Below are 14,323 nucleotides of genomic sequence, written 5' to 3'. Positions count from 1 at the left end.
AGAAATTTTTTTTCTTGTTTTGAGAAATTTTATAATAAAAAATTATTATTTTTTATTTTATTAATATTTTGGTTAATGAGAAACTTGGTGAAAGACTAACCAATGCACATGACCTTAGTCTCTGCTTCCAACAGATTTTCTGCGTGATTTAAATTCTTTGCTCCCCAAACGACAAGATTTCTCGGGTGGTGTCCGGTGATACTATTAAAACATGCATCAAAATTGCATTTCATCATAGGAAAAGATGGAACAATCCATGTAGAAGAGGCCGTTTGAGTATGCCTGTTGTCATGAGGTCCTTCATTCTTCAAAGTATTTACCCACTCCTTTGTTTCTCCCATTGATATTAGTACCGTTTTGAGATTCATAGATTTTAATGGATATGTTCTTGCCAATATTTTCGCTGCTCGACGGGGTTATTAGTTACTCTCTAAATTTTTAAGAGTGTCGTCTCTCTATTGGGCTCTCTTCCTCTTCAAGAACAACGGCCCTGTTTTTTTTTCAGGTCGTGACGACAACAGTGCGACTGAAAATTCTTCTTTCTTTTTTCCTTTTCAGTTGTTGTTTTTTTCTTGATGGTGCTTTTTTTCCATTTTTTTTCCGTCAATATTGCTGAATTTTCTCGCAATTATTGAGTAGGTTAATTTTTATGTCGATGGATTGGATCGTTATCTGCAAAAGAAAATTCTAGAACATGAATGGAACGTGGATGATGGAAACGACGCAATCGGAAAACAAAGAGTGTTGTTAGCCACCGATGTTAGCATTGGATTCCGCATAAACCCTAATTCCACCGATGTTAGCCTATCTATTGCATCTCTGAAATTGAGAGTTCACAGTTTGGGATTTAGCCAATTGCGAAAAGAACAAGCATGAAACAACTTCAAGCCACCATCACCAAACCCAATTCGAAAGTTCAAAACTTGATCACACAAACACCGATAAAAACAGAGAATCATATGCACGACAATCCAATGTTTCGAAACAATTTACACCAAAAACAAAGAAAAGATTCGAATGAGGAGATTAGAAATCGAAAAACTCACCGGAATCAAAAAGCCGAGAAGGGCAATATCCGAATTCAATCTCCTTCGAGTTCAATCGAGAGAGAGAGAGGGAGAGGAAGAGAAAGAAAAAAAATCAATCGACCATCAAAAATATCCTCCGACCCCAACATCTTCGCGACTTCGATCGAGAGAGAGACAGAGAGAGGGAGAGGAAGAGGAAGAAAAAAATCGATCAACATCAAAAAAAAAAAAATTCTTCTATTATTCTGTTTGGCCAACGAATACGTGACACGTATGGTCTCTTATTCCATAAATGAGTATACTAAAAGAGGCTCTCTTATATTTTTTTGGTTTCTCTGATTTATTTTTTTTATTTCTTTTCAACAACAACCCCTCTTAAAACTTCCCATTGAGGATGACCTAACAGTCTAGTTTTTTCTTTCTCTTGGCAAACAGTTGCAATAATTGTAAAAACGTAACTTTTTTCTTTTTGAATCTAATTAAACATTTTATTCAAAAAAAAAGAAAAAAAAAATTCTTCTTTCTTTTTTCCAAATCTTTTTTCGTCAATATTGCTGAATTTTCTCGCTATTATTGAGTAGGTTAATTTTTATGTGGATGGATTGGATCTTATCTGCAAAAGAAAAAGGCCGACGGTGGACCAATCTAATAACAATTATTTCCATTACAACCCCCACAAACAGACAACATGTTATCACAATCAAATAAATAAATAACACGGACGAGAAGGGTAGGGTTATTAACCACACATTTAACTAACAGACAACATGTCTTACGTACCTTCTTGCCCTTGTTCCATCTCCATTCTTTTCATTTCCTCTATATAGAACACTAGAGTTGATCATCTATAGACTATAGTCCATATACCATAACAATGGCAAATATTAAAGAAAAGAATGGAGATGGACCCAAGCTCCACGTAGCAATGTTTCCATGGTTAGCCTTTGGCCATTTGGTTCCACACTTGGAGCTCTCTATGCTCATGGTTCAAAAGGGTCACAACGTATCTTTCATTTCCACCCCTGGTAACATCGAGCGCCTCCTCCCACGGTTGCCGGAGAATCTCTCCTCGGCCATTAATTTCGTCAAGCTCCCATTTGCCGGCCACAAGGAACTCCCGGACGCCGCCGAAGCCACTACAGACGTACCTTTCGATCTCGTCCCTTATTTGAAAATCGCTTTTGACGGATTACGAACTCCGTTAGCGGAGTTTCTTGAATCTTCAAAACCTGATTGGCTTCTCCAAGATTTTGCACCTTATTGGCTTCCTCCAATAGCTAGCCGCCTTGGAATTAAAAACGCATATTTCGGCGCTTTTAACTGCGGGATTTTCGGAATTCTTAAACCACCAGGGTTCGAGGAGTACCGCAAATCGCCTGAGGATTTTGTGTTGCAGCCTAAATGGGTTCCATTCGAAACTCCGGTGTTTTTCCAGTTATTCGAAAGCAAGGCCATTTTCAATGGAGCAGTGGTGGAATCCACCGAAGGGAATATCCCCGACTTTGACCGTATTGCCGGCGTGCTCGACGGTTGTGATATCATTGTCATACGGAGCTGTTACGAGTACGAAGCAGAATGGTTGGAACTTTTACAAGATCTTCATCGTAAACCGGTTATACCTGTTGGAGTTTTACCTCCAAAACTGGATGAAACGTTTAAAGATACCGACGCATGGTTGTCTACTAAAAAGTGGTTAGACTCACGGGGAACTAACTCCGTGGTTTACGTAAGTTTCGGTACAGAAGCTAAACCGAGTCAATCCGAGTTTAATTCGATCGCTCTCGGTTTAGAGCTTTCCGGTTTACCTTTTTTTTGGGTGTTAAGGACTCGGCGCGGTCCGTTTGATACCGAACCGCTTGAGCTTCCTGAAGGGTTCGAAGAGCGTACGGCTGATAGAGGGATGGTGTGGAGAGGTTGGGTTGAACAACTGAGAACACTGAACCACGACTCTATCGGTTTGGTACTGTCTCATTCCGGTTGGAATACATTAATCGAAGCTGTACGGTTTGCTAAACCTATGGTGATGATAGGTTTTGTATACGGCCAAGGATTCAATGCGAGAGTAGCCGAGGAAAAGAAAATTGGACATATGATCCTTCGGGACGAAACAACAGGTTCCTTTACTAAAGAAGATGTTGCTCAAGCGCTGAGATTGGTAATGGAGGGAGAAGAAGGAAAGGTTTATAGAGAGAGTGTGAAGGACATGAAGGGAGTGTTTGGAGATATGGAAACACAAGATCGTTATGTTGATTCTTTCTTGGATTATCTTGTTGCTCATCGTTAGCATTGAGCTGCATGTCTTTGATCCAATGACGGGTCAATATTGAGTGTTAAAAATGATCAAGTGTATACGATAGTTAAAATTGATCTAGTGTTGTAACGATGATCAGTGAATAATATGTTGTTCTGAAATGGTCTATGAACAAAAAAGTGTTGAATGCACTATAGTTCACGTGTTGCATATTTAATATAATTTCTCCCATTCTTTTATAACAATTAGGTAAGAACCATGATGACACATGTAAATCTTATACTATTTTACAATTAGTTTTATTTTATTTGACAACAAAAAATATTTCCAAATTACTCTACTTTAATATACAGAGGATGTTTTATATTCAAATCAAATGAAGTGTGATTGGTTAGTGGTCGAAAGAGAATGAAGATATAATGAAAGATGTTTATGGCAAATATGATAGTATACATAAGCAAAAGCAAAAAAAAAAAAAAAAACAGAAAAGGGTGTGAAAAATTGTGAGATTGCCACATAAACAAAAAAACCCTCTCTTTTTTTTTTTTTTTGAATGAAGGTTAAATTTATTCAAGCAAAAAAAAAGTTCTGCCTTGACAATATTTACAACTTCAAAATCTGAAAAGAGTTTGAAATCAAAAACAGAGGTAACCAAGTGATTAGTAGCGTGTAGCTAACCAAACGCCAAAAACATCCTTTGGTCGTGAATCTCCTACAGTGAGACTTGACAATCGATTACGGATGACTCGATCAAGCAGCTTGACAAGGTGACCATTAGGCTTAGGAGCCTCCCCATGACGACGACCATTGCATTCACCCGAGAGACAGTGAACGGTGGTTTGAAAAACATACTTGAGTATGAAACGAGTGACTGGAGGGAGAACAGTACCAGACAGGAGGGATAAGATATCACCAAAATGCAGCCTAAAGTGCATCTGCAATAGTGGACCTGCTAGATTCGCCCATACATTGGAAGAGTACGAGCAAGAGAAGAACAAATGATCCCATGTCTCCCACGGATCAGAGCAAAGAACACACCGTGTAGAGACCACCCCAGTCCAGCCAGAATACAATCACCCATGGTTAAACGATTAAGAGCAGCCAACCAAGTGAGGAAAGCATACTTTGGGGTTAAGTTGGAGAACCAAACCGCTTTAGACCATTGCTGTGGAGGCCCTCGACAACGAATTTGAGACCATGTCTCTTTGGTAATGAAATAAGGACGAAACTTATCACTCAATCCTCGCCAAAGAGAAACATCAGCCTCATCACCATGCTGCTTAGCCCGAACTCTATCCAGTTCGTCCTCAATCTGATTTAATATAAGCAAACGGTGTCGGCACTGCCTATGATAAAGAGCCTCAACTACCATAGCAGAACGACGTATTCCGAGGGCTATAAACCCAAAATCCCCTAAAGAAACATTGAGAGGACCTAGGGGACACCAATTATCAACTTCGAAGTGTTTTTACGCTCCGCACTTCCTTGCGCAAGAAGTCTCTAGCTGCAGCCGATATTTAAGGAGTTTCCTCCACAGCTATGAACATGAGGTTGTATTCCCCTTAACATACCAAAAATACTCGTCTCGTAAAAGCTCACGTTTTATCCAATCCACCCAAAGAGAACTAGCAGAGACGATACGCCAAATCAGCTTTGAAACGACCGACCCATTTTTTTTATAATAATAATAAATTGACTAGTGGTCACATATCCACTATCCGCCTAACCACAATCAAACCAAACAGCGGAAAATAACCAACAAATACTGATGTGTCTGTATTTTTTTGTAGATTTTAACCATAGTTTTAACATTTGTTTTGAGTCTTTTATTGAGTCAAAGTGTGCTTTTAGAGTCTTTTTAGTGCTTTGTGAGTCTGTACAGGTTCTAGGCTACTTTGGAAGGAAACTGAGTGTTTTGGGGATGAAGACAAGCATCTGAAGCCAATTTGGTGAAGACTGATCGGACTAGCAAGCAGATGGAGCAAACAGAGAAAAGCATCCAGGATCGGCTGATCTACATTCGGGATCGACCAGTCCCGTACCCGAAGCAACTTTTCCTTTTTTGTTTTAAACCGACTTTTAGGGTTTTATTTTGATATTTAAGTTTGAGGCTCGGCCTCCAGAGACATAAGCTTTATTTTCTGAGACTATTTGTATTGAGAGCTGGGGGAGAAGATCTCTAATCCTTCTTGACACTTTGGAGAAGATTTCTAAACCCTATTTCTTATTTCTCTTTGCAATTCAATTATGTTTTCTTCACTTTGATTTGCTGTTCTTTTATCTCCATGTCTGAGTAGTTTCACTATTGGGTTTTGGGCTTCAAAGGGGTTTATGATTTTCTAAACTTAGGTTGTTAGATTTGGGATTGATCTATTTTGTTCTTCATCTATTGTTGTTCTTAATGCTTAAACTAGATTAGCTACCTAGTTTCTGATTTTAGGTTTAATTCATCGTGGCACCAAAAGTGTTGTTGAGTTGCTGGAAAAGAAAATATGTGAGCAAGGTGGACTTTGGCCAAGGGAAGTTGAAGTTGTGGCACCTTGTGAACTAATCAAACTTGAACTAGTTATTGCTTGCTTGGTTTGCTAGATCCAAACGACGGTTTAGGGTTTAGTGAATACATTGCATAGACAGTTAACGCTGCGAAAGTAGGTTAGCTTTACAACAGTAATTTGAGTTCTAGAACAGTATCTAATGCAACCCCATCTAATTACCTAGATCCGAGAATCGAATCCCCCAATGATCCCCAACGCCCAATACTTTCCTTTCTTGAACCAAAACAGTTTATTTACTTTCCGATTTTTGTTAGTTGCTTAAAACACAAATTTTCTCTTTTTGCTTTAGCTATATTCGAATCTATACAATTTCATAGTGCATCGCTTGGTCTCTGTGGATTCGACCCTGAAGTGTTACAACGATACCACTAGATCGTGGTGGAGTACACATTAGGTTATTAATTGACCTTTGATCAGATACCAATAATCAATAACCAATAATCAATAATTATTAAACCAATAACAATAATAATTCAACCAAGTCATAAAGCATAAAACCAGCAATGTTCTACTAAATCAACTCTAGCAACCTAACAGAAGCCAAACAACACATCAACGAGCCACTAGAACATCCTCCTCTTCATCGTCTTGATTCCACGATCACACTTTGCCTTTACCTGCTCCACAACACATATGAGATGCGTGAGTATTTTATAAACACTCAGTGAGGTAATCCTCCCATCTACTGAGATATACACACAAGAAATTGAGATATCTCTATCCATCATCCAAAAATCAATAACCAAACAACAAACCAGGACAGATGCATCGACCGACACCAACTGAGGTTACATCGACCGACACAAGCTTGCATCGACCGACACAAGCTTGCATCGACCGACGCAAGGTTCACCTGCATCGACCGACACCAACACTGCATCGACCTATGCATCTTTGACATTGCACGAAATCCCTAATTGCATCGATCGATGCCTCCACATAGCATCGACCGATGCTCCTAGGTTAAATCGCGCCGTCCTCGCATTGCATCGATCGACATGCAAAGTACATCGATCGACGCACATGCCGAGCATCTTCTTCCCCGAAGCTCCTCGCCAGATCTCTGTTCCCAAAACACGATCCAAAGCCACCAAGAAGCTTCCCAAAGCCTCAAGTGACACACAAACAATCTAGCAAGCCAAGAAATCAACCACATAACACAAAAACAAGAAAGATCAGAGAATTTCAAGCTTAGATAAGCCATGGTTATGCACTCACCTTTTCCAAGAAGATTCTGACACCCGAACAAGCAGATCTACACTCCTAGCAAGCTCCTACAACGATCCCAACTACAGATCTCCACAGGAACAGCCATAAATCTCTCAAAACTCTCAAGAACACTTAAGAACTTCTTTCTCACTTTCTTTTTCTCCAAAAAACAGCCAAAGTCGGCCAAACCCTCGAGTTCCTCTTTTCATACACGTTTTCAGGGTTTTACTAACTCCAAAACGCAACATTTAACTTAAACTCGTTCGATAAAACCGACCTTGCATCAATCGACACCACACTTGCATCTATCGATGCACATACCAAACCGGAATTCCGGTTCGCGGATGTTACAAGCTTGAAACAACTGACTTTATTAGCTTCCAAAATCGATTTTAGGCCCAAACCGCCTTCAGCTTTAGGTCTACACACATCACACCAAACAATTTTTGCCTTGTTGGTATTCAAATCAGGCCAAGACCAGAGGAAAGCAGAGCAAATCCGTTCAATCTCTATAATACACACACTAGGTAAACGGAAAGCTGAAATCCAAAAATTTGTCAAGCTAGATATGAAAAAGCTGAGTAGTTACAGTTGGCCTGCATATGAGAGAAACTGATTCTTCCAAACTATTATACGAGAATGTATCTTTTCAAGCAGAGGGAGGCAATCATCTAAAGACATTTGCTTGGTTAAGAGAGGTAACCCCAAATATCGGACAGGTAAAGTTCCCGCTTCAAAAGGAAACCTCTGTAGGATCTCTTCACGAGCTGAGCCTCCAACACCCGCCAAAAAAAGAGTGGATTTCTCCAAACTTATCTGCAACTCTGAGATTGCAGCAAACTCATTAAAGATTCCCAAGAACTGATCCAGAGAACTAGCTTTGCCATCCGAAAACACCATGATGTCATCAGCAAAACATAGATGAGTGAGCTGCAGATTTTTACATTTCTGATGAAAACCAAACTCTCTGTTCACTGCAGTCCTATCCAACATCTTTGACAAAACGTTCATGCACATGACAAAATGATATGGTGAGAGAGAACAACCCTAACGCAGCCCTCGCTTGCTTCTGAAGAAACCTGTCAATTGTCCATTCACTTATACAGAGAATGATGCAGTAGAGAAGCAGAGATGAATCTAGTGAGCGAACTAAGGGAAAAAGTTCAACGCAATAAAAATGTTGAGGATAAAAGACCATTGTACTGAATCAAAAGCCTTGATATATGTATAGAGAAAATTTATATTATATATATAAGTAGGATATAATGATTTTTTTTAGCTCACTACAACTTTAACATTTTATAGAACTTTAGAAACTAATAATAAAATAAATCATTTTCATCAAATATCAAAGTATATTTATACATTATATATATTTTTAAAAATAACTATAATTTACTAATAATATATTTTTTTTAAAATGCATCAACGTTTATGTATTTTATCTTATTTTCGTAATATATTTATCTATATTTTTCTAAATTTTATATTCGGAAAATCAGATTTGAACTCTTCTTCTAGTATTTTTCACTTAAAGTCATGTCCTTTTTTTTTTTAATCCAGTTTTTCGTGAAGAAGACATTATTGGTTGTAAATGAAGTGACTTGATAAGATTTTGCATTACTATCAACCCGGATCACCAGCTAAGACTTAACTAAGACAACGATGGCTGTCAATAACGTAGAGGAGATAGGATGGTCAATTGATGGACCACTATCGTATGGATTATAGTCGGGACACACAATGACAATTTGATGGACCAAACAAGCAATACAATTAGGAAGAATGCCATGGTGTTTCATCCTTAAAGTAAACTTACTACTTTCAAGAATTACCATTTTTTTTTACATCTTCTTTTTTTCTTGACATCTAAGAATTACCATTTTCATGTAAATGGATGATTATACCCTCATCTCATGTGGGCAATTATTCACCAAATTTCTTTCTCCAAATTTCAGTAGTGTTTTTGCTTTTTACTTCATTTTGTTTACATTCTCCTCTTTATATATCTGCCTCAACTCAATATTTAATTTTACTATTTTTTCCTAACAATATCCCATATCTACATCCGAGATGCTCAATCGAAATAGTTGAAGATTAAAAATAAGAATTTGTCTTAGTTTGAATGAAGGAGAACACGGTGTAACATTGTTGCCAGTTGGTGTTGGATCCCGACAACGGCTTCCGTTTGTTCTTCAACAAATAAAAAGATAACAACGGCGAAGATGAACGACAGACATGACTTTTCTCACGCTTAGTCGGCATCGGAACGGTAATTACTTGTAAATTATATGGTTAAAAAATCTTGATCCACGACATATATGTATGTACAAACTATATACGTATTTGGTCCACTACATATCTATTTGATCTTTGATATACATGTTATTTTCGTAGATCATTTAATTCTAGTCGATAATATGTGATTTTTAAAAGATTTGTCTTCCTAGCTAGCGTATACAAGTCAGAACTTGAGAATTTTTTAATTATCGGAAGTACAGTATGTGGTTGTGAATATAACTATCTTTGGAAGATATGTATTATCGGTGAGTTCTTATAAGTGGGTTGTTAAACACTGTTTGATTTTTTTATGAATTAATTGTGTATTGTTTTGAATATAAGAACTCATGATCTCTTAGTTAAAGTTTTCTTCTCCAATGCTAGGTTCTAATTTTGGGTCTCTTATTTTTGAAAATATTGTTTTTTGAAATTTAAAATTTTTAAATAGAATAGAAGTAGTATAGAATATCAATGATTACATTTATATGAGGAAAAAATCAATGTAATTTAGTATTCTACTACATAACATTTACAAGAAATTTACAACATATTGTAAAAGAAGAAAGAAAAAAAACTAAAGTTGTTGATTCTGGTTAAACATTCTCAATAATCCGGGTTTAGTATCCAGGAACACAAGTTATGGTCAAAGATCAAGCCAAAGACCTTGACTGCACTCTCAATGTCTTTACATCTACCATACATGGTGATCAGTGTGTTCTGCAGTTGGGTGTCAGGTTCTCTCAGACTTTTAATAGCTAGACCATGAAAGCACCTTCCTTGTAAGATCAGTCCGAGGTTTCCACTAGCCGATACAGTACCCAGAAGAGTAATCAAGTCATGACAAATTTTCCCTTCACGACTCATTGCTTGAAAGCTCTTAATGAATCTAAATGGTGACCACTTGATGCACAACCATAGATAACAGAGTTCCAAGATGTGAGATCCCTTGTATCAGATACCGTCTCTAACAGCAGGAATGCTGTAGTTAAGTCCCTGCAACCGATGTACATGTTTATTACTGAATTAGCCTGACTTGTTAAGCCACATTTACCATACATATCAATAATGCTGTTTATTACCTCTAATGCTCTGGGTTGCATCTCCCTGCGAACCGTATAACCATGAACTGCTCTTCCCTCTCGTGACAAACATAAATCACCGCACATGGAAGTTATTGTAACCACAGTGGCGATATCAGGCTGAATCTTATCCACTGATTGCATTTCCTTCAAAATACCAGGACTCTTCAAGCCAGGACTCTTCTCTCTCCCCATTTCCCAGAGAATCTTCAAGCCAGGACTCTTCTCTCTCCCCATTTCCCCTAGCATCATCACAAATTCATTCCAGACCTTTTAGCAGCACCAAACTAAAAATCCAATTATAACAAGGTTTTAGACTAAACAAGAAGAAGCACTCAATCTAGCTGGTGGTTTTCGAAACTAAACAAGGTTCACTTAGTAATCAACCATTGCGAAACAAGATCAATCTGCAGTAAGCTAAAGGTGATCTAAACGAGTTCTGCATAAACACCTTCCACCTAAAACTGAATGATTAAGATATATATACACATAGTCGAAGCCAGATTACGAAAAATCTCGTATCACACTGTAATCCCAACAGATAAGAGCCTCAAGAACTCTCAGATTTCAGAAACGAAACTGGTTACAACTAATCAGAAGAAATCCTAAACCCTGAACACATAAGAGCCTTAAGAACTCTCTAATTCCAATCTCGTCCGATTCTATCTCCAACGATTCCGACCGATTCAATCTCCTCGGATTGAGAGGTTCACAATAGAGAGCGAAAGAGAGAGAGGAAGAGAAAGAACACGATCGGGCCAAAAATTTTTTTTTGTTCTCAATAAAACTCTTTATCCAACCACGCGCTGACACATCAGCGCCTTTTTCATTATATGAAAACGAGTATACTATATAAGAGGAGCTCTTCTTTCTTTTTTTCTTTCTGATTTATTTTTTTTCTTACTTTTCCTTAAAACCCCTCTTACAACCTCCGATGGAGAAGGTCTTAGTCTCCAAATTATCTAGTTGCAAGACTTCTTATCCTAAGCGTCCCATTACCTTGATGTAGTTCTATGCCTTTATCCTTTTGATGTCTCAACTTTGTCGTTTTTTCTTCTCTGATTTTTACTTTCAAACTCGAATCCTTTTCATTAATAAAACCAGATGAAACGGTATGGAATAGTTTTTGCATAAGCAAATTAACAAAGGGAGGAGGAATAGAGTTAAAAGGACATACGCTTCTTCAAATTTTCGTGACCAAAATTAAGCTAAACCATTTTTTCCCGTAGACGAAGACTATTCAATAATCTATAATACTAGTAGCGTCAAGCCCTTAATCCGTAAGCTCATTGCTACCATAATAAGAGAAGATAGAAATCACCTTAACTGTATAGCTGTTCATCAGCCATATAATTAGATATGGCTACGATTTTGTTTCTCTTATAAACAATACAGCCTCCAATAACATTGTTTGTGATAAAGGCCCAACAGAACTCAGGTCCAGCTCAAGCCCATCAGCTTCTGCAAAAGAAGACAAAGACAAAGACAGAACAAAACAAGTCAGAGGTTTGGTAAATGTTGCGGAAGACAAAAAAAACAGAGGAAACAGAGAATCAACAGAAGCTGCAGGAGGTCCGACAGTGACATTACAAAATAGGTTTGAGCTTCTAGGATTATGTGATATTGAAGACAACTCACACCAGCTGGACAAGTGTAGAAGGATCTAGACTTTAGGGTTTTAACATTGTATCCCTATATAAACACTATGTCTTTGTAAGAGAAACTTAAGGTTGAAGAAATAAGAAAACAAAGTTATTTCTATTTCTCTCTATCTTCTTCATGGTATCAGAGCCATGGATAGAAACATGGACCTCTACTCTACTCCTTCACTACACATCTCAAATTGTGTTACTCTAAAGCTCACTGAGCAAAACTATATTATCTGGAAATCTCAGTTCGAATCTTTTCTCCAAACTCAAGATCTACTTGGCTTTGTTAATGGCGCCCTCAAATCACCGGAGAAGACTATACCTATTCGCAACAAAGAAGGGAAGGTTGAAGATGTTCTCAATCTGGACTTTGAGAGTTGGTCCAGGTCTGACCAAGTCGTTAAGGCATGGCTGCTTGGCTCAATGACTGAGAATGTTCTTCGTCTAGTCGTTGGCGTTGCAACTGCTCAAGAGATCTGGGATACTTTAATTTCTCACTTCAATCGCACCTCTTCTTCCAGACTGTTCGAACTGCAACGTCACCTGCAAAACTCTGAAAAGTTGGACAAGAATATGTCTGACTATCTTCGGAGCATTAAAGACATTTGCGATCAGTTAGCTTCCATTGGTGATCCTGTTAGTGAGAAGATGAAGATTTTTGCTGCTTTAAGAGGCCTAAGTCGTGACTATGAGCCAATAATCACTGTCATCGAAGACTCAATGGATCGAAGTCCTCAACCAACTTATGAAAATGTGATCTCCCGACTAACTGGTTATGAGGATCGACTCCAAGGCTACTCCAACTCGTCTGATGTCACTCCACACCTTGCCTTTCACACCATGCGGTCGTCCAACTTCTCAGGCAGAGGACGTGGTAGCAGAGGAAGAGGACGTGGAAACGGTTTCTCAACCAGAGGACGTGGCTTCCACCAACAGTTCTCAGGATCTCCTCAGTTTTCAGTCTCTTCTCAGTTTCCAAGCTCTTCTCACGGTTCCACTAAACCTGAGTTACCAGTCTGTCAAATCTGTAGCAAACGAGGACATAATGCTCTAGATTATTGGTACCGCTTTGATGAAGAGTATCAGAAACCGGAGGTTGCAGCTGCAGCTTTCTCTGCTCTTCATATCACCGATGTAACTGACGATGGTGCTTGGTATCCAGATTCCGGTGCAACAGCTCATATTACCAACACCACTCAACGTTTGCAGAAAGCTCAGCCTTACACCGGAACAGATACAGTCATGGCAGGTGATGGTAATTTTCTCCCTATAACTCACATCGGTTCAGCAAATCTACCTTCTACTTCAGGTAATCTCCCATTAAAAGATGTGTTGGTTTGTCCTGCAATAGTGAAATCTTTGCTTTCAGTTTCAAAATTGACTAAGGACTATCCTTGTGCAATCACGTTTGATTCTGATGATGTTCTTATTAAGGACAAGCAAACAAGGCATGTTCTGACAAAGGGAAAGGAAAATGATGGTCTTTACAAATTGGAGGATGGAAAGTTTAAGACGTTCTAATCTACCAGACAAATCAAAAATTCTGATGAAGTCTGGCATCAAAGATTGGGACATCCTAACACTCAAGTTCTCCAACTTCTTTCTGCGAATAAGGCGATTCAAATCAATAAAAGTACCACCAACATGTGTGAATCGTGTCGGTTAGGGAAGAGTTCGAAATTGCCGTTTGTTTCTTCTGATTTTCATGCATCTAGACCCTTAGAGAGAGTTCATTGTGATCTCTGGGGTCCTTCTCCTTTCTCTTCCATTCAGGGATTCAGGTTCTATGTAGTCTTTATTGACAACTTTTCAAGATATTGTTGGTTTTATCCTCTTAAGAGAAAGTCAGATTTCTGCTCTATATTCATCAAGTATCAGCTTCTTGTTGAAAATCTTCTTCAAAACAAAATTGGCATATTTCAGTCTGATGGTGGAGGTGAATTCATAAGTCAAAGGTTCTTGAATCACTTGCAAGAGTCTGGTATACAGCACTATATCTCATGTCCACACACACCACAACAAAATGGGTTGGCAGAAAGAAAACATAGGCAACTTACAGAAATGGGTCTTACTCTTATGTTTCAAAGTAAGACACCTCAAAGTTATTGGGTAGAGGCATTTTTCACTGCAAATTTTCTCTGCAATCTCTTACCAACAACCTCACTTGATCGTGATCATAGTCCATATGAAGTTTTGCACGGCAAGGCCCCAGATTACTCAGCTCTACGCACCTTCGGATGTGCCTGCTACCCAACGCTTAGGCCATATGCAT

General features: G+C 38.4%; 2 protein-coding genes across 2 annotated transcripts; both read left to right on the top strand.

The window, feature by feature from the left end:
- LOC104783541 (UDP-glycosyltransferase 91A1) lies at positions 1,787 to 3,476 on the top strand. Its single transcript, XM_010508685.2, has one exon. The coding sequence runs from the start codon at positions 1,903 to 1,905 to the stop codon at positions 3,310 to 3,312; it is 1,410 nt and encodes a 469-aa protein (XP_010506987.1). The 5' UTR covers positions 1,787 to 1,902; the 3' UTR covers positions 3,313 to 3,476.
- On the top strand, positions 12,196 to 13,572 carry LOC104783539. Its single transcript, XM_010508683.1, has one exon. The coding sequence runs from the start codon at positions 12,196 to 12,198 to the stop codon at positions 13,570 to 13,572; it is 1,377 nt and encodes a 458-aa protein (XP_010506985.1).

This window comes from Camelina sativa, chromosome 4 (genome assembly GCF_000633955.1).
Source record: "Camelina sativa cultivar DH55 chromosome 4, Cs, whole genome shotgun sequence".
Classification (NCBI taxonomy): Eukaryota; Viridiplantae; Streptophyta; class Magnoliopsida; order Brassicales; family Brassicaceae; genus Camelina; species Camelina sativa.
This window is presented reverse-complemented; position numbering and strand designations above follow the sequence as displayed.